Genomic DNA, 22,572 nt, shown 5'->3' with positions numbered 1-22,572 from the left:
GTCAAAACGCCTCCTCTTTGCCCTCTCCACCGATCCTGGTCCCCCCGCCGCTGCCTGCACCCGGGCTCCCCCATTTTTGCAGCTCGCGACAGCTCCTCCGGCGCCCCTCCCGACCCCAACCCCGAAACTCCGCTCTCCTGGATCCCCTCCAAGTCCGCGGCCCGCGCGCCCGGCCCGGCGGGGGTGCCGGCCGAGGTCCTCCGGGTGGGGGGCCGAGCGGTGGACCCGACGCTCACCTCCCTCCTCCGCCCCGCTGTCCGGCTCGGCGTCCGAGGAGTCGGGCCCGTCTCCGTAGTCCGCTAGCCCCACCAGCTCATCCTCCTCCTCCTCGTCGTCGTCCTCCTCCTCCGGCTGCGGCTTCCCCAGCACCTGGCTCATCGCGCCCACGGCCGGCCGTCCCGGGGACGACGGAGGTCCCGGGGGTTGGGGGGGGGGGGTCGGCCAAACCTCCTGGCCTGCGGCTTGCAACGTATTTCTAAACTGAGGTTTCGTCCCGAGGTCCGCGGGCGGAGGCGGGGGCCGCGCGTCCCCCGCGGCGGTCGGCGTCCAGGTCTGGGTCCCGCGGCTCCCTGCGCGCCCGGAGCCCCCTGCCCCGCCCCGCCTCGCCCCGCCTCGCCCCGCCCCGCCCGCTCTCCCGCCCGCCGGCGGAGGAGTCAGCCGGAGCGCGGCAGTTCCTCCCCCGAGGAGGGAGAGAGAGGCTGCGTGACCCAAGTCACCTGACACACAGTCACACACTCACACACACACTCACACACACACCCCGCACGGGCGCGAGCGCGCTTTCCCGGGTACGGGCACCGATGGCTGGGGCGCTGGGCCGAGGCCGCGCACACACACTCACGGGGAGCAGGGCGGCGCGGGGCCCTCCACCCGCCCAGCGGCGCGCACACACACGCCGGGTGCTCGGGGCCCCGGGCCCCGGCGCAGGCACCTACCGCGGCTGCGCGCCCGGGGCCCCCAAGCGCCCCTCCTGCACGTGGTCCACGCACAGGCGGGGGAGCCGGCGGCCCGCGCAGCCGGGGGCCTCTCCCCGCCCACCTCGGCGCACACACGCCACCTTGGGCGGCCTTCTCCAGGCTTCACTCCGGGGCGAGGGTTCCAGTCCCACGCGGGCTGCCCCCGCCCAACGCTGCTGCGCCCGAGACACCTCTCAGAGCCGCGTGCCTGGAACACCCCGCGGATGCTGAAGCGCCCGAAGAAGAAAACTCGGGAGAAATGCACCGCAGAGGCGGCGCTGTCTCCATGGCAATTGCCTCTTAGTGCGCATTTGCGGTTCAAACTGCTTCCCGCTGAGAAAACGTGCCTGCTGCAGTCACCAAGCAGGCCTACCCAGCCGTAAACATTTCTGAAAAAACACCATGCCTCGTGGCTGGCTGGCCTGAATAATTCCTCTGCAGCGTTTGGGGAAGGTCTCAGGTGTGTGATACACTAAGAGGCTATTCACAGCCACCTCCTCCTGTCTCATTGTTGCATGGGGTGTAATCCCAAATCCCCAAATAAAATGTTCCAAGGGTTTTTTTGAGGGGAAGAGAGAAGGGGTTAAGTGGCGAGGGGAGACAATTCTCGCATAGGAATGGCAGCATTGTGGGGGTGAGACTGAAACCTGCATTCCTCCGCAAGCGTTTCACCGCAGGACAAACTGTACCCGCCCTTTCTGGATACTGCAAAGAATCACGTGGATGAACTTCCTTCTGTCAAGCGCAACGAAAAGGAAACCAGCTGGCCAGCAGGGTGACCCAGCTCCCACAGGTGCCAGCGGCTCAGAAGGCGGTGTGGGAGAGGAGAGGAGGAGAGATCGGAGGCCGGAGGCTTGGCGGGCCTCGGCGCGGCCTCTGCGGGGACTTCGGCTGGAGATCCTGCTCCAGGCTAGGGACCTGGGCTCAGCGGTGAGGGTGGGGGCCTCCATGCAGGCTCAGCACAGTGTTGCTGCCCTGGAAGAAATCCCAGTCTAGCAATCCAAGACTCCTGTCCTGGATTTTGTAGTAAGTGTAGGTGGATGCGGCTACACCTTCTAGGAGGTGGCTGCTTCTAATTGGGAAAGGCCCTGGGATTTTCCAGGAGGAGGCAGTGTAACATGTATGGCTGTATCAGTCAAAGTCCTTCCCAGGAGTAAAACAGATGGCACAGGCAAATATTTTAATTTAAAAGGCTTTTTCAATTAAAAGGGACAATTTACTAGGATGTGGGCAGAGTTTAGGAGCCCACACAGGGATCAGTAACAGTGAGGAGAGATTACCACCCCTAAACTAGCAGGTGTAAAGGAGAGTCCTGGACAAGGGGCACCAAACAGGAGCGACAGCTGATGAGGAAGCAGCCACTGCGGGAGCCACGTGGTGTTGATGGGACAGCAGTGGGGAGGAGTACCCTGACCTCTCTCCTGTCCATTCTCCAGTCTCCTCCAAGAGCTTTCCACTGGCCAAAGCCAACTGGACCCGAGGGCTGGAGAGCCCGGGACCCAGCCCGGGACCCAGAGGTAGGGTAGGGAGGGCAGAGAGTGGGTTCCAGTGGTGGGGGGAGGGCGAGGCGTGTACCCAGCACAAGCAGGCTCTATCCGCTCTTATCAGAGGAAGTTATTTAGGGGCAATTTTCCTAGTCTATTTTGGTCCACTCCTTCCTCTGTACCTGGGAGGAAGGCTCTTACAGAGTGGGTTTAAGACTTCTGGTTATCCCAGAACAAATCACCAGCCTGAGGAACTGTTGAGCAGACCTGATTCAAACTGCAGAAGGCTCTACAAGTTCAGAAGCCAGTCCAAGGTCAGTCCAGACAGGTAGGACATCCTTTGGGCTGGTTGCTGAGTGTGTGTGCCCTGGGGACCCAGGGGTTCAGGCAGGACAATTCCTAGGCTAAAAGCCCTTCTTTGCCTGAGACCAAGAAAGAGCAAGATACCTGAGGGCCCTCTCCGTTCCTTCAAGTGAGAGATCCTGCAAGGGGGGTTTACAGAACATCCGCAGTAGATTGGAGCACTAGTCTCAACAAAACATTTGAGAATTTGACCTTTCTTGAGGGGAAAAAAAAAATCTGTCAAAAAAATCAAAAGTCAAATCCTCAGTTAATTCTCCACCTAAAGGTAGATAAGAGTCATATAAAGGTTTAAGAGATTCAAATTCACTGTCCTGGAATTTTCCTGGCAGTCCAGTGGTTAAAAATCTGCCTGCCAATGTAGGGGGTGCCGGTTCGATCCCTGGTCTGGGAAGATCCCACACGCTTGGGAGCAACTAAACCCGTGTGCCGCATCTACTGAGCCTTCATGCCTCATGGCAGACTAGCCCCTGCTCCCTGAAACCAGAGAGAGCCTGCGTGCCGCAACAAAGACCCGGCGCAGCCAATAATAAATAAACAAATTCCCTGTTGCTTCAGAAATGTACAGTATTGACGAAGTTGGAGCAAACAGAACAGGAAACAGCTTTATTGCTTTTTCCTTATTTCAGTACTGTCAGCTTTCAGATAAGGAACAGTTTGAGGAAAGAGTAAGATGGAAACTTACATCACCATATGTAAAATAGATAGCCAATGGGAATTTGCTGTGTGGCTCAGGAAACTCAAACAGGGGCTCTGTACCAATCTAGAGGGTGGGCTGGGGCGGGAGATGGGAGGGAGGCTCAGAGGGAGGGGATATGTGTATACCTATATGGTGAGGTTTGGCAGAAAACGGCAAAATTCTGAAAAGCAATTATCCTTCAATAAAAAAAAAAATTAATTAAAAAAAAATAGGTTGAAAAACATCTTAGAAGTTTTTTAATTGTAAAAGTAAGTATGTATGGTTTCTTTCAGAATTTAAATAAAAAATGGAAAGACACTGGGACTTCCCTGGCGGTCAAGTTGAGCTTCCGAATTTCCAATGCAGAGAGGGGTGCTGGCTCGATCACTGGTCAGGGTATAAGATCCCACGTGCTGCGCAGTACCACCAAAAGATTTTTGTTTTAAATGAAAGACACTGAACCCTGGAAGCCTTTGAGACACTCGGTGTGGGATCTCCTCGGTGAGCAGGCTACGGCCTTCATCATCTGGCCTGGCGCTCGGGCTCCGTGCCGTCTTCCCGGGAGAGCGAGCTCAGGAAGGTGAGGATTTGTCTCTGAAGGTACTCATGCTCTATGTAACCATGGCAGGCTGCCACATACTTGATGGGTACTTAATAAATGTTTATGAAATGAATGAAAGAAAAGAAGGGAGGAAGTTACACAGTAGTCTCTGAACAGACCTGGCGTGTTTTTGAGAGAAACTTCAGGAAGAAGTGGAAATCAAATTTTTCTACTCAATCTGAGCTCTGGGAAATGCCACAGTGAGGTAAAATATGGACCCTGCCCTACAAGAGTGCAGCTAGGCTGAGCGCAAGTGCATCATGCAAGAGATGATGACCCTCAGGTCTTCGTCCCTCCAGGACTGCCTGAAGATGTGAAGGAATTATAGTAAAATGATTATTAAATGCTTGTTCTATTTTTTCTAGGGTTTCCCAGGTGGCACCAGTGGTAAAGAACGTGCCTGCCAATGCAGGAGATGCAAGAGACTCGGGTTCGATCCCTGGGATGGGAAACGGCAGCCCACTCCAGTGTTCTTGGCCGGAGAATCCCATGGACAGAGGAGCCTGGTGGGCTACAGTCCGTGGGGTTGCAGAGAGTAAGACATGACTGAAGCAACTTAGCATACATTTTTGCTAACCCTTTCTAAATAACTCTTTAACTTTATAGCACGTGAAAGAGGAGCTTTATCTTTTGCCAGAATTTTCCAACTAATATTTATTATTTTCCATGAATAAGAGGCACTCTTCCAAAATAATATGATCTTCAAAATATTCCCATTAAGTAATATTATTGTTCTTAATTTACAGATAAGAAAAATTCTCCCAAGGTATCACATGAAGTAGATGGTGATACTATTTTGGAATGCAGCAGGTCACTAGATCTTATTCCTATTTAACAAAGGAAAAAGCTGAAGTCAGTTACATGACGGCCTGAAACTGAAAAGGAGAAAGGGCTCCACAGTCTTCTAGGGAAAGAAGCAACACATACATAGACACTCAAGAATGAGTCTGTCGTTCCAGGCCGTTTAATTTACAAGATTCGCTGAGGGGAAGGGAAAAAAGAAAAATTGAAAAGCTTCATCAGTAAATTACTTGTCATAATACAATTGTTGACCATCATCAGACCTTTTATGAGGAACACCAATGGCAAATGACTTTGTTCCCTATCTGGTTTATATGCTGAATTAAAGTATAACATCTAAGTGTTATTTTTGTTTAAAATTTGAATTTTAAACGCCAGAAGTTTGTGCCCTTATTTTAGTGAATTATTTTGCTGTTACCAGTTAGATGCCTTGTGACAAGGAACATAAGAGCTATTTAAAAGAGACCTGTACAATTTAGGCAGAATAATTGCAGTCCTGAATAGGGCGAGCAATTACATGCAGCATGCAGCCTGCATCTTAGGGCATTCTGAGGCATCTGATGGCATTGCGCCTGGTTCCTGGGGTTTACATGTTGAAAGCCTTTCAGGCTTTCTTTTAAAATAGGTATTTAAAGCCATTAATTCTCTCTTGAAGCAAACAAAGGAAAGAGCCATCTGCAGAATCTTGCTGGACTCCTGCTTATCTAGGAAAGCCAAGTTTTTCAAGAGGGCACCTCAGAGTCTCTGGTTCTCCTAAGACAGCTGACTCCCTGATGAAATTGTTATAAATCATTAAATCATTTCCACTGAGGCAAACCATTATTTTTTATTATATTTTATAAAGTACATTATAAAATTATATTTTATTAAAGTAGTGTTTTGACATGATATGAACATGCACATGGTGAAGAGTCAAACAGCATAAAAGAATCTCCAGTGAAATGTTAGTCTCTCCTCCCACCCCGCCCAGAGTCTCTTGGCTTTCCTCCACAGACAGAAACATGCTGCTTTAATGTGCAGACATATTTGGAGCCATTATAGAGATTTCTACTTGATAACTTCATCTCTTTTAATAGTCTACAAATATTTTTTTTTAATGAACATAAAGACAATTATACTTTTAGGGCTGTGCTTTGAAGGAGGTAAACAGAGAGAGGCCAGAGAGTAACTGGGGATGAAAGAAGCAGCCTGATTTAGATGGGATCACCAGAGAAGACTTTTCAAAGATGGTGACTTCCGTGGTGGGCCAGTGGCTAAGACTCTTGAGTTCCCAATGCAGGCAGTCCAGGTTTGATCTTCGGTCAGGGAACTAGATCCCATGTGCCACAGCTAAGAATTTCCTACATGCAACATCAAAGATACCATGCGTGGCAAATAAGACCAGGCAGAGCCAAATAAATAAAAATAAATTTAAAAAAAGTTGACATTTAAGTTGACCATGAAAAAGGGACAGAGAGCAAAGTGAAAGTTGGAGTGGGGCGTGTTCCCCTGGAAGGTATCTCCATGGTTGGAAAAACCAAGAAGTGAGAGTGTTTGGTATTGGAGGGACAAGATGTCAATGTGATGAGAGCGGAGGAGGGCGGCAGGCTGAGAAACAGGTCGTCTTTTCCACCAGGATAAAGAGTTTAGACTTTATTCCAGGTGCCGCTGAAGCTCTGAAGAGTTTTCAGAAGGGAGGTGAAACGCATGGCTTACATTTCTAAAGGTTCACGCTGGTAGATTGTTTCCAAAGATGGCCACAACCATCCTGTCATCCCACAGACCTTCTGCAGATGTGACTCTGCCCCTCCGCCCTCCTGTTTTCCCTCCTTTTAAGTGTGGGCAGGCTCTGTGACTTGCCTTAACCAACAGAATGCAGCAAAAGTGAAGTGACACTGCAGCATCTGAGATTGGGTCAGAAAAGACTGTGTTACTTCTTTTTTGCACTTTCTTGGTGCCTTGAGCCACCCTGAAAAGAAGCCTAGGCTAGCTTACTGGGAGGCCCATGACAGAGAGACCCTGAAAGATGCCGGAGCACAGGAGTAAAGCGGCCCCAGCATGCCAGCCAGCCATCTGAGGGGCCGGGCATGTGGGTGACACTCTCTTAGATTCTCCAGCCCCAGTCGCAGCCACATGAGCAAGTTCAGCTCACTCTGTGTGAAACACAGACTTGCTATTCTGGCTGAACCGTGCCAGGCAACCCACATAATCATGAGCAAATATTGATAAAAAACAGTTGGTTTTTTAAGGCCATTAACTCATGGGTTGGTTTGTTACACAGCAGCCAGTAACTGATGTACATATTCTGGCTGATGTGGGAAAAATGGATTGTAGATTTCAGGATAGAAACATAAATAACAGATCACTTTAGCAGTTCATAAATGAAATGAATAGAGAAGTAGAAAATGAGAGAAGTGGATAGATTTTATATAAATTTTGGAGGTAGAATAGATCAGAATTTATTGAAAGCTTAATTAACATGAATGTTCAGTGAAATGATTACTACCAGATATTTGATTTGAGTAACTAGATGTATGGTAATGCCATTTATTAAAAAAGTTAAGACCCAGATAGGAGCAAGATTGAGGGATGGGAGGTGAATGAAGGTCCTTGATTTCTAACATTCTAGTTACCATATATTGCCACCAGGAAAGCTACCTTAATCTTGTAATCGTGGCCATTTTTTAGATGTTTATAATGTTGTCTTTGGTATAAATCATGAATTTTTCCAACTACAAGCCATGAATGAACTAAAGATGACATTTGTAAAAGTTCCAAACTAGTGAGACAGAATGGCTACATGTCGACTTCCATAAAAAGTTAACTTTCTATTCATATGGACTTTGAAGGACAAGTTTCTGACATCAGTGATACCATAACATGAGAGCAGAAAGCTCTGGACAGTAGACTCAGCCAAACAGAGGTTCTGACAGCTCCATGTTTGTAGGTCAGTTTGGACTGGACAACCCCTGCCTTGGCTGGGACAGTTACCCTAACTGCAATGATACACACAAGCAAATTCTCCAAGACAAATGACTTTATTTAAAATCCTCAAGAATGAAGGAGTCTCCAGGATGGTGGAGTAGGAACACCCTGAGCTCACCTCCTCTCAGTTCAGTTCAGTTCAGTCACTCAGTCGTGTCCGACTCTTTGTGACCTCATGAACTGCAGCACGCCAGGCCTCCCTATCCATCAGCAACTGCCGGAGTCTACCCAAACCCATGTCCATTGAATTGATGATGCCTTCCAACTGTGTCATCCTCTGTCGTCCCCTTCTTCTCCTGCCCTCAATCTTTCCCAGCATCAGGGTCTTTTCAAATGAGTCAGCTCTTCGCATCAGGTGGCCAAAGTATTGGAGTTTCAGCTTCAATATCAGTCCTCCAATGAACACCCAGGACTGATCTCCTTTAGGATGGACTGGTTGGATCTCCTTGCAGTCCAAGGGACTCTCAAGAGCCTTCTCCAACACCACAGTTCAAAAGCATCAATTCTTCAGCGCTCAGCTTTCTTTATAGTCCAACTCTCACTTCCACACATGACTACTGGAAAAACCATAGCCTTGACTAGACAGACCTTTGTGGACAAAGTAATGTCTCTGCTTTTTAATATGCTGTCTAGGTTGGTCATAACTTTCCTTCCAAGGAGTAAGTGTCTTTTAATTTCATGGCTGAAATCACCTTCTGCAGTGATTTTGGAGCCCTCCAAAATAAAGTCTGACACTGTTTCCACTGTTTCCTCATCTATTTGCCATGAAGTGATGGGACTGGATGCCATGATCTTAGCTTTCTGAATGTTGAGCTTTAAGCCAACTTTTCACTCTCCTCTTTCACTTTCATCAAGAGGCTCTTTAGGTCTTCTTCACTTTCTGCCAGAAGGGTGGTGTCATCTACATATCTGAGGTTATTGATATTTCTCCCAGCAATCTTGATTCCAGCTTGTGCTTCTTCCAGCCCAGCGTTTCTCATGATGTACTCTGCATATAAGTTAAATAAGCAGGGTGACAACATACAGCCTCGATGTACTCCTTTTCCTATTTGGAACCAGTCTGTTGTTCCATGTCCAGTTCTAACTGTTGCTTCCTGACCTGCATACAGGTTTCTCAAGAGGCAGGTCAGGAGGTCTGGTATTCCCATCTCTTTCAGAATTTTCCACAGTTTATTGTGATCCACACAGTCAAAGGCTTTGGCATAGTCAATAAAGCAGAAATAGATGTTTTTCTGGAACTCTCTTGCTTTTTCGATGATCCAGTGGATGTTGGCAGTTTGACCTCTTGTTCCTCTGCCTTTTCTGAAACCAGCTTGAACATCTGGAAGTTCACGGTTCACGTACTGCTGAAGCCTGACTTGAAGAATTTTGAGCATTACTTTACTAGCGTGTGAGATGTGTGCAATTGTGGGGTAGTTTGAGCATTCTTTGGCATTGCCTTTCTTTGTAATTGGAATGAAAACTGACCTTTTCCAGTCCTGTGGCCACTGCTGAGTTTTCCAAATTTGCTGGCATATTGAGTGCAGCACTTTCACAGCATCATCTTTTCAGGATTTGAAATAGCTCAACTGGAATTCCATCACCTCCACTAGCTTTGTTCATAGTGATGCTTTCTAAGGCCCATTTGACTTCACATTCCAGGATGTCTGGCTCTAGGTGAATGTGAGTGATCACACCATTGTGTTTATCTGGGTCGTGAAGATCTTTTTTGTACAGTTCTTCTGTGTATTCTTGCCACCTCTTCTTAATATCTTCTGCTTCTGTTAGGTCCATACCATTTCTGTCCTTTATTAAGCCCAAGGGACATGAAATGTTCCCTTGGTATCTCTAATTTTCTTGAAGAGATCTCTAGTCTTCCCCATTCTATTGTTTTCCTCTATTTCTTTGCATTGATCGCTGAGGAAGGCTTTCTTATCTCTCCTTGCTATTCTTTGGAACTCTGCATTCAAATGGGAATATCTTTCCTTTTCTCCTTGGCTTTTCCCTTCTCTTCTTTTCACAACTATTTGGAAAGCCTCCTCCTCTCAAGGACACACCAAAATTACAAGTATTCACAGAGACACTGTTGATGAGAAAGACCAGAATCTGCCAGAAAAGACCTTCCATAAAATGCGAAGAAGGAGTCACAGCAAGACAGGTAGGAGGGGTGGAGGTGCAGCTCCAGTGGAGACCCGTACCCTTGGGTGAGCAACCCACAAACGGGGAGCAATTTTAACTGCAGAGGTTCTCCTCGAGGGCAGAGGGAACTGGGCCCCACACCAGTCTCCCCAGCCTGAGAGTCCTGCCCGGGAAAGACGAGGCCCCGGCAAGTTTGGTTTTGAAGGCCAGTGGTGCTTGCTTTTGGGAGACCCCGAGGGCTCTGGAAAATACAGACTCCACTCTTAAAGGGCACACACAGAGGTTCACCTGCTCCGGGGCCCAGGGCAGGAGCCGTGATCTGAAAGGAGCCAGGGCCAGACCCACTTGCCAATCTTGGAGAGTCTCCCAGAGAGGCAGGGGGAAACTCGATCTCATTCTGGGAACACAGACACTGGCTGCAGGCATTTTGGGGCGCTCATTCTACCAGGTGGACGTTAGTGCTGGCAGGAAATTTTGGAATCCTCCCTCTAGTTTATTAGCTCCAGAACTCTACCCGACCCCCCTCATTAGCCTGAGGCGCCAGTACTGGGATGTTACGCCCAGCAACTAGCTGGGGGCTATGTCCCCACCCCCAGCCCTCAGGCCCCTGAACCCACGGCCTCCCAGGACATTCCTGTCCAACAGAGGACCTGGGTCCTGGCCCCACACACCAGTCACAGGAGCTTCTGGGACCCTCAGGGACCCCAGAGACTCCCAGACCTGGCTCCACTCGGTGGGGGGCGCACAAGGACCCAGGAACACCAGAGTCCTGCAGCGCGCCATGGCAGGGCCCGGCCAGCCCACCAGCAGTCCAATACTAGCTCTGGGACCCCTGAGCCCTCTGGCTGGAGACCCCAGGGCCTGGATCGGCTTGCTGGTGGGCTGGCACTATCCCTGGGGCTCAGCTTCACCCCCCAGTAGATGAGAATCAGTCCTGGGATCTCCCAGACCCCGACCCCATCCACCAGCATGTGGATATAAGGCCTAGGACCACAGTCCCACAGCCTGCCCCCTCAGGACACAGCCAACACACCGGCCCCAGGACACCTGGACTCCAGACTCTAGCCTTGCCCACCAGCAGGCCAACTCCAGCTCTAGGACACCTTGGGTCCTCAGTACAGGGTCCTGGGATCCAGGACCATCTCCTGTGGGCTGACACCAGCTTTGGGACCTCCTAGGGCTCCATGGCCAGAGTACCTGGGAGCTGGTGCTACCCACCCATGAGCTGGCACTAGCCCTAGGCTCTGGGCCCACTCACCATCAGGCTAATATCAGCTCTGAGATGCCCGGCTCCTTAGCCAGCCACTCCAGGATTCAGCCCTACTTAACCAGTGGCCAGCACCAGCTTTGGGACGTGCTAGCACCCGTGTCAGGAACTGGCCCCTCCCACCAGAAGGTCAACACTAAATTTGGGGATACTAGCCCCACAACCACCCATCCCAGAATCCAACTTTGCCATTGGTGTGCCTGCATTAGCCCCAAGACTTACTGGCGTTCTCCAGCCAGCTCACGAGCTAGACCCTAAATAAGGCAGGGCCTTACCATCAAGCAGACTGGAAGCCAGCCATGCCCTACCAGACCGCCCCCAATGATCAGCCCACTGCAAAAGGGGGAATCCCTAGTCCATGTAGCCTGGTGGCCAGAGGGGAGTGCACTGCTGGGACACAAGACATCTCCTAAAAAGGCCACTTCTCCAAGGTCAGGAAACAAAACCAGCCTAGAAGGTACGCAGAAGTAAAACCAGCAAATTAGGCAGAATAATTTATAAATAAATAAATAAATAAGCAAGCTGGTGTCAGCCCACAGGAGAACATGTTCCAAATGAAGGAACAAGTTAAAACCCCAGAAGGAGAACATAAGTGAAGTGGAGATAGGCAATCTACCTGAGAGAGTTCAAGGTAGTGATGTTAAAGATTATCAAAGAACTCGGGAGCAGAATGGATGGACAGAGTGAGAAGTCAGATTTTTTTTTTTTAAAAACAAGAACTCAGTTTTTTATTTCATCATTTCTTGCATTTGAAGTCTCCTCGATGACATTCCTAGCCTGAGATTCTCTGCCATAGTCGTTAACCACCGCACAATTGCAACCAACCACTTTATGGGGTTTTTCTCTCTCATCAGTTTCACAGAGGCCTACCCATTCCTCTAGTTTCTTGTTGTCATCAACGTTAATCAGGTTGGTTTGATAGTTATGACCAACCTAGATAGCATGCTATAAAGCAGATACATTACTTTGCCAACAAAGGTCCATCTAGTCAAGGTTATGGTTTTTCCAGTGGTCATGTATGGATGTGAGAGTTGGACTGTGAAGAAAGCTGAGCGCGGAAAAATTGATGCTTTTGAACTGTGGTGTTGGAGAAGACTCTTGAGAGTCACTTGGACTGCAAGGAGATCCAACCAGTCCATCCTAAAGGAGATCAGTCCTGGGTGTTCATTGAAAGGACTGAAGCTGAAACTCCAATACTTTGACCACCTCATGCGAAGAGTTGACTCACTGGAAAAGACCCTGATGCTGGGAGGGATTGGGAGCAGGAGGAGAAGGGGACGACAGAGGATGAGATGGCTGGATGGCATCACCGACTCGATGGACATGAGTTTGAGTAAACTCCGGGAGTTGGTGATGGACAGGGAGGCCTGGCGTGCTGCGGTTCATGGGGTCGCAAAGAGTCGGACACGACTGAGCGACTGAACTGAACCTAACTGAACTGATGCTTAGCACAAAGGGCCTCCACCGACTTGACATTCCTAGGCTCATCCCAGTTGGATGCAAGCACACATAGATGGGCTTGGCACTTGTCTAAAGCTTTGGCAGCTTCATGAATTCCACGTGCTAAGCCACTGTGGATGAGGGCGGTCTTCAGCACCTCTTGCAGAGCAGTATTAACATCCATTACACCTCCAGCAGCAATGCCTTCCTCGGCCAAGGCGGTGGGTTACGGGTGGAGCCGAATCTTGACTGCGCCCTAGCCTCCGCCTTTGCGCGGCTCCGCAGCGGCAGGGCCAGAAATCAGATTTTAACAGAGTTAGAAAATAAAAGAGAAGTACCAGAGATGAAAAATATAATAACTGAAATGAAAAGTACATTAGAAGGGTGACTTCCCTGGCAGTCCAGTGGTTAAGACGCCCAGCTTCCACTGCAGGGGGCTGGGTTCAGTCCCTGATCGGGGAACTAAGATCCCACATGCTATGAGGTGAGGCCAGAAAAAAAACAAAGGTTAGAAGGAATCAATAGTGTATAGAAAACACAGAGGACCGTATCAGTGAGCTGGAAGAGTAATAGAAATCACTGAAGCTGAAAACAACAACAAAAAAGGATAAAAAGAAATGAGGACAGTTTAAGAGACTTCTGGGACAACATCAAGTATGTTAATATTCTTATTATAGGGGTCCCAGAAGGAGGAGAGAGAAAGAGAAAAGGGAGAGAACATATTTGAATAAAAAGAGCAAAAAACTTTCCTAACCTGGGAAAAGAGATAGATATCCAAGTCTGGGAATTAGAGAGTCCCAAACTGGATTAATCCAAAGGCAAATAACATCACTTCCATGTGGAATCCGAAAAATAAAACGAATGAATATAACAAAACAGAAACAAGACTCTCAGATACAGAGAACAAAGGAGCGGTTACTGGGGTGAGGAATGGGGGAGGGGCAAGATGGAGTAGAGGATTAAGAAGTACAAACTATTAATACTACATATCAAATAAATAAATTACAAGGATATATTATACAGCACAGGGACAGAGTGAATGACTATTTTATAATACCTTTACATGGAGTATAAACTATAAAAATTTTGAATCACTATGTTGTACACCTATTGCTGATTTCAGAAGTTATGTCATATTCAGAGGATCCCAGGAAAGGTGTCTCAGGATATATCAGGAGACGAAGCTTTGTTAGAAAGGGAACTTGGGCTTTACTTCTCTCTGTCCTTGTCACTTTTCTCTCTGCACGAAAACTGGCTTTCTGTGCTTCTCCCACCAGATGGCAGGAGTTGGCTGTCTCGCCTTTCAGGCCCAGTGAGAGTGGGCTCAGGCTCTGAGCTCGACTATCCAGGTTCAAATCCTGGCTCCAACACGAACCGGCTGTGTGACTTGGGTCAAGAAACGTAACCTCTCTGTGCCTCGATTTCCTCATCTCTCAACTGTTGTTAATGTTATAGACCTCAATAGGATTGTGCTTAGTCGTTCAATTGTGTCTGACTCTTTGCAACCCCATGGACTGTAGCCCACCAGGCTCCTCTGTCCATGGGATTCTCCAAGCAAGAATACTGGAGTGGGCTGCCATGCCCTCCTCCAGAGGATATTTCCAACCCCGGGATCGAACCTAGGTCTCCTGCATTATAGGCCGATTCTTTACCGTCTGAGCTACCAGGGAAGCCTTGCCTTTAAAGGTGAGTACTATGTAAGTTTTAACTATTATCTTTGATTCCTAGGCAAGAAAATCTGGCTGGGGGACTTCCCCGGCAGTCTAGTGGGTAAGACTCTGCCTTCCAATGCAGGGGTATGGGCTTGATCCCTGGTCAGGGAACTAAGGTCCTATATGCAGCGAGGTGTGCCCAGAATTCAGCAGGAATTTGCTGTGTGGCTCAGGAAACTCAAACAGGGGCTCGGTATCAACCTAGAGGGGTAGGATGGGGAGGAAGTTCCGAAAGGGAGGGGAACATATGTATACCTATGACTGATTCATGTTGAGGTTTGACAGAAAACGGCAAAATTCTGTAAAGCAATTATCCTTCAATAAAAAATAAATTAAGACAAACAGAAAAAAGAGGCACTTGACTGTCAAAGTTTTATAAGTTGGGAAATTGATTACATGATTTACCCATGGTCACACACTCATTTTTCTACTGGGTAGTTGATCTTTATCATAATGATTAACAGAATCTCCTTATACATGTATATAAAAAAATCTTGTTGAGTTTGGGCCAGTGGTCCACCGCTAACGGCCCAGTCATACTTCACACAGTGCTATAGACTGCCCCTCCTTCAGGGCATGCGCCTCAGCTATCATCTAACGTCTGGCTGAGGACTCTATTTCCCACTGGACTTCAGCACTGCTGCTTGGCTCACATTTTGTTCTCGGTGCCTAACGCGGCGGTCAGAATCTCTCGGTACACTGTGCCATGTGGTAGCCCGATGCTGGTCCAGTTTCAGCAAATGTGCTGAGTGAATGGTCCAATCCGTTAGGGCTGAGGGTGTAGCTAGTGGCTGCAAAGGCCTGCCTTCATGAGTGGGGAGGCCATTCTGAGCGAAAGGAGATAAAGCTCAACAGAAACCTCCAAATACACCTACCATGTGCTTCACGTGGCCAGGCACAGGGAATACAAAGTCAAAACAAATGTCAGGCAGAGACTGTGGGTGGCTTAATCCCCAGACCACTCTGCCCTTAATTTGATATCCCTAAGTGTTCTTGAGTATCGACACAGCCACTGAAAGAAGCCCAGGCTCAGAGGCTGAATCATGATTGTTTACTCTGGGGATGATAATCACCCCCTTATTTCTGGAATCCAGTTATGATCAATGACATGTAATGAGAAATAAATTTAAGGGGCAGCTGAGAAGAGGTTCTTCCCGAATTAAAACACAATGGGAAGCGCTGTCCCTTTTTCCTGCTTAGATGTCAAGCCAAAAACAAAAGCCAGTAATGAGGTGGTACAGTAGCATAATAAAGAACCTAGGCCCAGATATTTTATTATGTAAGTTTTTACATGTTTAAACTGCTGTAGACAAGCATGCTCTTTCTTGCAGCCAAGTACTTTTTAACTGATAAACAGGGTCCCTTTATCTTCATAACTGAAAGTGAGCGATGGAGACAAATCAGATAATCAGTAGCTTAAGATCAGAAACTCAGGATGCCTACTACCATCACTTCTCTCCCACAGGGTACTGTAATTGTTTAATTGCATAATAAGATAGGAAAAAAGACAACAGGATTGTGACACTAAAAGCATGAACTATCCATAAAAGAAAAAGTACAAAATTAAAAACTTTTTCTCAGCAAAGAGTCTGTTAAGAGAATGAGTAAATATTCATAAACTTACATCTAGAATATGTAAAGAATTTTCAAAACTCAACAGTAAAAATAATTCCAATTAGAAAATAGACATTTCACCAAAGAGGTAGAGGTGCCAAATAAACACATGAAAAGCTGTCTAGCCTTTCAGCTTCCAGTATTGACCAAAATGACCAATCCAAAGGGAAAGAGTCAAGGCATTTGTTTATATACCTTTTAGAAGACGGAAATCATTCCTTTGGCCACATCCATGGGAATCTACAAGAAAGGTGATGTAGACATCAAAGGAATGAACCTTGCTCAAAAACGGAATGCCCCGCAAAGGTTCTCAATGGCAAAACTGGAACAGTTAGGCTGAATGTACCTAGCATGCTGTTGGCATTATTGTAAACAAACAGGTTAATGGCAAGATTCTTGCCAATAGAATTAATGTATGTATAGAACATATTACGTAACCCATGAGTTTAGATAGCTTCTTGAAATATGTGAAGGAAAATGATCAGAAAAAGAAGGAAGCCAAAGAAAAGGATATTTAGGTTCCACTGAAGTTTCAGCAGAAGAAAATTAGAGATACCAAGGGAACATTTCATGCAAAGATGAGTTCGATAAAGGACAGAAATGGTATAGACTTAACAGAAGCAGAAGATATGAAGAGGTGGCAAGAATACACAGAAGAACTGTACAAAAAAGATCTTCACGGCCCAGATAATCAAGATGGTGTGATCACTCACCTAGAGCCAGACATCATGGAATGTGAAGTCAAGTGGGCCTTAGAAAGCATCACTATGAACAAAGCTAGTGGAGGTGATGGAATTCCAGTTGAGCTATTTCAAATCCTGAAAAGATGATGCTGTGAAAGTGCTGTACTCAACATGCCAGCAAATTTGGAAAACTCAGCAGTGGCCACAGGACTGGAAAAGGTCAGTTTTCATTCCAATCCCAAAGAAAGTCAATGCTAAAGAATGTTCAAACTACTGCACCATTGCACTCATCTCACACGCTAGTAAAGTAATGCTCAAAATTCTCCAAGCCAGGCTTTAACAATACGTGAACCATGAACTACCAGGTGTTCAAGCTGGTTTCAGAAAAGGCAGAGGAACAAGAGGTCAAACTGCCAACATCCGCTGGATCACTGAAAAAGCAAGAGAGTTCCAGAAAAACATCTATTTCTGCTTTATTGACTATGCCAAAACCTTTGACTGTGTAGATCACAATAAACTGTGGAAAATTCTGAAAGAGATGGGAATACCAGACCACCTGACCTGCCTCTTGAGAAACCTATATGCAGGTCAGGAAGCAACAGTTAGAACTGGACACGGAACACAGACTGGTTCCAAATAGGAAAAGGAGTACATCGAGGCTGTATGTTGTCACCCTGCTTATTTAACTTATATGCAGAGTACATCATGAGAAAGCTGGGCTAGGGGAAGCACAAGCTGGAATCAAGATTGCCAGGAGAAATATCAATAATCTCAGATATGCAGATGACCCTTATGGCAGAAAGTGAAGAAGAACTAAAGAGCCTCTTGATGAAAGTGAAAGAGGAGAGTGAAAAGTTGGCTTAAAGCTCAACATTTAGAAAGCTAAGATCATGGCATCTTGGTCCCATCACTTCATGGGAAATAGATGTGGAAACAGTGTCAGACTTTATTTTTTTTGAGCTCCAAAACCACTGCAGATGGTGACTGCAGCCATGAAATTAAAAGACTCCTTGGAAGGAAAGTTATGACCAACCTAGACAGCATATTAAAAAGCAGAGACATTACTTTGCCAACAAAGGTCTGTCTAGTGAAGGCTATGGTTTTTCCAATGGACATGTATGGATGTGAGAGTTGGACTGTGAAAAAAGCTGAGCAAGAAAAAATTGATGCTTCTGAACTGTGGTGTTGGAGGAGACTCTTGAGAGTCCCTTGGACTGCAAGGAGATCCAACCAGTCCATCCTAAAGGAGATCAGTCCTGGGTGTTCATGGGAAGGACTGATGCTGAAGCTGAAACTCCAATACTTTGACCACCTCATGCGAAGAGTTGACTCATTGGAAAAGATCCTGATGCTGGGAGGGATTGGGGGCAGGAGGAGAAGGGGACGACAGAGGATGAGATGGCTGGATGGTATCACTGATCCGATGGACATGAGTTTGAGTAAACTCCGGGAGTTGGTGAGGGACAGGGAGGCCTGGCGTGCTGCGATTCATGGGGTCGCAAAGAGTCGGACACGACTGAGCGACTGAACTGAACTGAAGTTTCAGCCTGCTCCACCCAGAGAGGCATACTTTGTGGGAAGCAATGGAAAGGAGCCTGAGCTGCTGGAACCTGTTTGCTATGAATTCAAAACTCAGGGTCTGTTTTCAAACGTAAGATGAATAAAGAAGATGTGGTACATAGATACAATAGAATATTACTCAGCCACAGAAAGGAATGAAATTGGGTTATTTGTAGAGATATGGATAGATCCAGAGTCTGTCATTAACAGAGCGAAGTAAGTCACAAAAACAGAAACAGTATGTTAACACATATATGTGAAATCTAGACAAATGGTTCACATAAACCTATTTGCAGAGCAGGAATAGAAACACAGACCCAGGAACAGATACGGGCCACGAGGTGGGGAAGCGGAGGGTGGGTGAACTAGGAGAGTAGCCCTGACACGTATTCACCAGCCTGTGTGAGACGGACGGACGGACAGACAGACAGTGGGACGCCGCTGTGTCACACGAGCAGCTCAGCGCCAGCCTCCGTGAGGACCAGGCGGGGTGGGATGGAGCGGGGCGCGAGGCAGGCTCCAGAGCGAGGGGATGTGTGTGTACACACAGCCGTTCACTTCGGTGCATGGCAGAAAGTAACACAATACTGGAAAGCAGTTATATTCCAATTTAAAAACCACACAGATTTTTCAGGATGTGTGTCACCAGCATAGGGATAGGAAAATGGGACACAACAGAGCGCCTAAAGCTGACCCATAGATATTTGGAAACCACTCTAAGATAGCTCTGGCACTGCGAATGAGAGGAGAGATTGAATTTCAGATGGAATGTGACAGGCAAAACTTCACAGCTTTCACAAGAAAATATGGGAGAATGTTTTTATATCCTCGGAGCCAAGAAGGATTTCTAAAAACCCATAAATTAGGGCGAAAGACATGAGAAATTAACAAAAGAGAAAACAAGAATAGTTAGCAAACATTAAAGGTGAACAATTATACCTATAATTGGAGAAATGCAAATCACAGCATTTGATTTACAAATTTGTATTTGAAATACAAATCACAGTAAGAAATCATTTCATACCCACAGGAAAAATAAGTACTGGCAGAGAAGTAGAGCCAGGGGACTTTCAAACATCACTGCAGGAATTCAGATTGGTACAACTGACTTAGAACACCATTGGCATTATCTAGTGTGTAAATTTGAACATATTCGTATCTTAAGACCCAACAATTCTACTTCCAAATATGTAGCTTAAAAACTCTTGCACACATACCTCAGAAGAAATATTTAGGAATGTTCATAGCAACACCGTGTGCAGAAGCAAAAACTGGGACAATGTCCAACACACTGTCTGAAAGTAACCTGGGCAAATAAACTATGATATATTCTCTCAATGAAATACCACATAACAGAGAAACTGAATAGCTGAATCTCAGAAACAGAATGCTAAGTGAAAAATTAAGCAAGCTGAACTGGAATGGTGAAGAATGATTCCACTTATAAAAAAGTTCAAAAAGCAGGCCAAACTGAACAGCGTAGTATTGAGGGCTACATATATTTGTGGTAAGAGAATTATGGATGGCTGTTTCCTTTGGAAGACAAGGAGGGTATGATTGCAGAGGGGGCATTTACGAATTTCCTTGAGTGGGAAGCCTTGGCAAGGGCAGTTTCAGGGACGGAAAGCAGAACAGTAGTCTGGAGGACCAGTTGAAGCTAGTGATGCAAAGAAAGCTCGTGCAGTCAGCTCGTTAAAGAAACGTTGCTGGAAATAGGAGTCCATTAGGTGATTCAATAGGTTGGAGCTACAGCCAACTCCAGGAGATAGTAGAGAACAGGGAAGCCTGGCGTGTAGCAGTCCATGAGGTTGCAAAGGATGGGACATGACTTAGCAACTGAACAACAACAATATCCTAACAAAGCAGTGAAAGCGATCACTGGTAGAGCCAAGCTTTTCCTCATGAAGTGGAAGGAGAAGGTAGCGAGGTGGATGTGTGAGGCTGGCTGGACAGAGGGGCAGAACAGAGCTGCAGGCTGCCAGCCTTCCTCACACACAGGGAGCTTTAGGGCTCTCCTTTCATGAGATGCCCAAAGACTGTGTGTCCACTTGGAAACAAGCAAGCATGATCTCCAAACAGCTCACCCACTACTGTCTGCTTTGGCTCTCATGAGGCCCCTCTGCAGGAATTCCCATTAATTAAGGTCTGGGAAGAACTGCAGACCAGTCAGCTCCCAGGAGCATTCGGATGTCTTACAGACTGGCTTCTGTTCCTTTCAGCAGAATTAATGTGTGATCGCTCGGACTGCCCACGAATGCAACTTCAAACTCCATCTCATCTCCACTCTGGTGATCTCATAAAGGCCTCCTGGAGGAATGGAGCATGCTGTATCTCTGGATGTTTATTCAATGGACTAGCTTGGAAAAGCCTTTAATATGGAAAAGTGTAAGAAAGAAACAGTCACACTGAAAGGTAATGGGTACTTTGACCTTGGGGGATCACCTAGCCCTCACGGTGACCTACCTGGAGAGAAATTCAGAGCTGATGGGCAAGGAAAAGAAATATATTCTTCTAATAGCTCGTGATGGGGAATGACAGGGATGGGGACAAATCTGAAGGCCAAAGGACACTCAGAAGAGAGGTTTCACATCCTGCCAAGTAAAATTCTAGTTATGACTTTAGGATTGGGGAAGTTCGGAAGTAGTGGAAGAAAATCAGGCACTTACTCTTCCCTGGTGTGCGTAGGACTGTTTGGATTCATTCTGATTGATGTTCCCTGAAGGAGAGAGGGAGACATATAGCTTAAGAAAACGTAGGAGATCTTCACGTTTTTTTTTCCCCCAGGTCTATTTCAGAGGGAATAAAAAAAAAAAAATTCAGTTAAAACTAAGCTCAGGTAAGCCGGAAACTCCATTCTGGGGTTTCACCTCCCTCTCCACCTCCCTGTGTTCAGAGAGTAGATACCTGTCACGCTTCTTCAAAAGGCTGAATGAGATCCTTCCTACTCATTCATACATTCATTGAACACTAATTTATTGAACGCTCGCTGTGTTCAGGGAACTCTTCTAGACACGGAAGAAGTAACTGAAAAATAAACAAAAACAGACAGAGTTAATAGTGTGTAAAGCGTGATTTGAATATAGCAGGCTGGACCGTTCAATGCTTCCTATTTCATTAAGAGATGCTTCCGACAAGCTACTAACCGACAAGCTGTTTGGAATGAAGGCTTCCTTTCTTCTCTTCAGCTTTCTCATGAATCTGGATCTTTCATCATTGTTGTCTAGCTTTCGTTGAGACATCTCAGCTACGTGAACCACGGATACACTGAAATTACACCCTTGGCCACAGGTTGAAGGATGGTTTCTCCTCCTGAATCCCCTCTCCCTCCTAACAAACCCGGCAACCTCTGCTCGGAAAACCTCACCCAGTTGCATGCCCTGGCTGCTCTCCCTCTTGACAAGGAGGCCTGTGGGCAGGCGCCGAAGGCGCGGCGGTGAGGCAGGGAGCTGGCTGCAGGACGAGGCCCACGGGAGGGCTGGGGGGCCCCGCCTCTCCCCGGACCGGCCGCTGCGGGGCGCTGCGGCCCCAGCCTCCGAGCGCGCGCGGGCGGGCGGGCGGGGCGGAGGGCCGAGCGGGCGGCGGGCGAGGCGGCTCGGCCACAGGTAACCTGCGGAGCGGCGAGCGCAGCCCGGCGAGCGGCGGCAGGAGGCGGCGGCGCTGGGCGGCGCCGAGGCCCAGGGGCCGCCGGAGCCAGCGAGAACGCGTGCCCACCGAGTCCCCCCGCCTCCCCGCCTGTGGCCAGCACCAGACCCTGCGGCGCGGAGAGAAAGGTACTGGGTGACCTCGCCGGGTCCTTCCCAGACTCTCCTTCTCCGAGGGCCGGCGCCCCTCCTCCCGGCGCGGGGCGGGGGGCTCTGATCCGGGGAGGACGATGTCGCAGGTGGGGGCTCCCCCGGATCGCGGTCTGTTTGGGGAAGAGTCCCAGACCCAGCGCGATGCCGCCGTTCCTGCGGCCTCCGGGGAAGCCGTCGCCGGAGCGGGGTGGGGGGGTCCTCCCCCGGGTGCCTCCCTTGTCGCTTTCCTTCAGTTGCTTCCCTAGAGCAGAGAACTTGGGGGAGGGGGCAGAGAACTTTCTCGCCTTTGCACGCCCCCTTCCTCTTGCTCCAGTGAGCTGAAAGAGTTTGTAGAAAGTGGTGGTGGTGGTCGGGGTGTGTGTGTGAGGGGAACAGGGGTCCCCAGGTGTTCCGGGCGCGGAGACCCGGCAGTCTTGGGGCGTCAACGGAGAGTCTCCTCTGGTCGCCAGCGGCCCCCGCCGTCCCCGGGCCTGCGGCCGGCTTCGGAGTGACCGGACTTGGCTGGGACCCGCCTGCAGCCTGGTCCCTTCCCTCACCCC

At 48.1% G+C, this 22,572-nt stretch overlaps 3 protein-coding genes and 2 long non-coding RNA genes across 8 annotated transcripts in view; 2 read left to right on the top strand and 3 right to left on the bottom strand.

Annotated features, from left to right (window-relative positions):
- RRAGD (Ras related GTP binding D) overlaps positions 1-730 on the bottom strand; it is a 34,044-nt gene extending 33,314 nt beyond the window's left edge. The window contains exon 1 of the mRNA XM_070450131.1: positions 237-730. Coding sequence (XP_070306232.1) covers positions 237-378 — 142 coding nt within the window. The 5' untranslated portion in view covers positions 379-730. The remainder of the gene's footprint in view (positions 1-236) is intronic.
- Positions 723-5,221, top strand: LOC139029712 (uncharacterized). Of its 2 annotated transcripts, none has more exons than XR_011481926.1 (3): positions 723-2,473; positions 3,773-4,059; positions 4,446-5,221. It is a non-coding gene; the product is annotated as an uncharacterized lncRNA (long non-coding RNA). The 2 variants fall into 2 exon arrangements; XR_011481927.1 differs by lacking the exon at positions 723-2,473 and adding an exon at positions 2,482-2,768.
- A 6,851-nt stretch (positions 5,222-12,072) lies between these two features.
- Positions 12,073-12,896, bottom strand: LOC139029710 (small ribosomal subunit protein eS12-like; the record flags this gene model as incomplete). Its single annotated transcript, XM_070450124.1, has 1 exon — positions 12,073-12,896. A coding segment is annotated over one exon (237 nt), but the record flags the coding sequence as incomplete, so codon positions are not given.
- Positions 12,897-17,784: 4,888 nt separating this feature from the next.
- On the bottom strand, positions 17,785-21,799 carry LOC110127188 (uncharacterized). The gene is made up of 3 exons (XR_002310700.2): positions 21,383-21,799; positions 21,144-21,263; positions 17,785-20,955 (listed from the first exon to the last, which is right to left on the bottom strand). It is a non-coding gene; the product is annotated as an uncharacterized lncRNA (long non-coding RNA).
- A 25-nt stretch (positions 21,800-21,824) lies between these two features.
- Positions 21,825-22,572, top strand: part of ANKRD6 (ankyrin repeat domain 6) — a 175,235-nt gene continuing 174,487 nt past the window's right edge. Inside the window, exon 1 of one of the 3 annotated variants that reach the window (XM_070450118.1) lies at positions 21,825-22,009. The gene's annotated coding sequence lies outside the window, so the exon portion shown is untranslated. The remainder of the gene's footprint in view (positions 22,010-22,572) is intronic. The other 2 variants (XM_070450122.1, XM_070450123.1) reach the window with 2 other exon arrangements.

Source organism: Odocoileus virginianus, chromosome 19 (assembly GCF_023699985.2).
Source record: "Odocoileus virginianus isolate 20LAN1187 ecotype Illinois chromosome 19, Ovbor_1.2, whole genome shotgun sequence".
Taxonomy (NCBI): Eukaryota; Metazoa; Chordata; class Mammalia; order Artiodactyla; family Cervidae; genus Odocoileus; species Odocoileus virginianus.
This window is presented reverse-complemented; position numbering and strand designations above follow the sequence as displayed.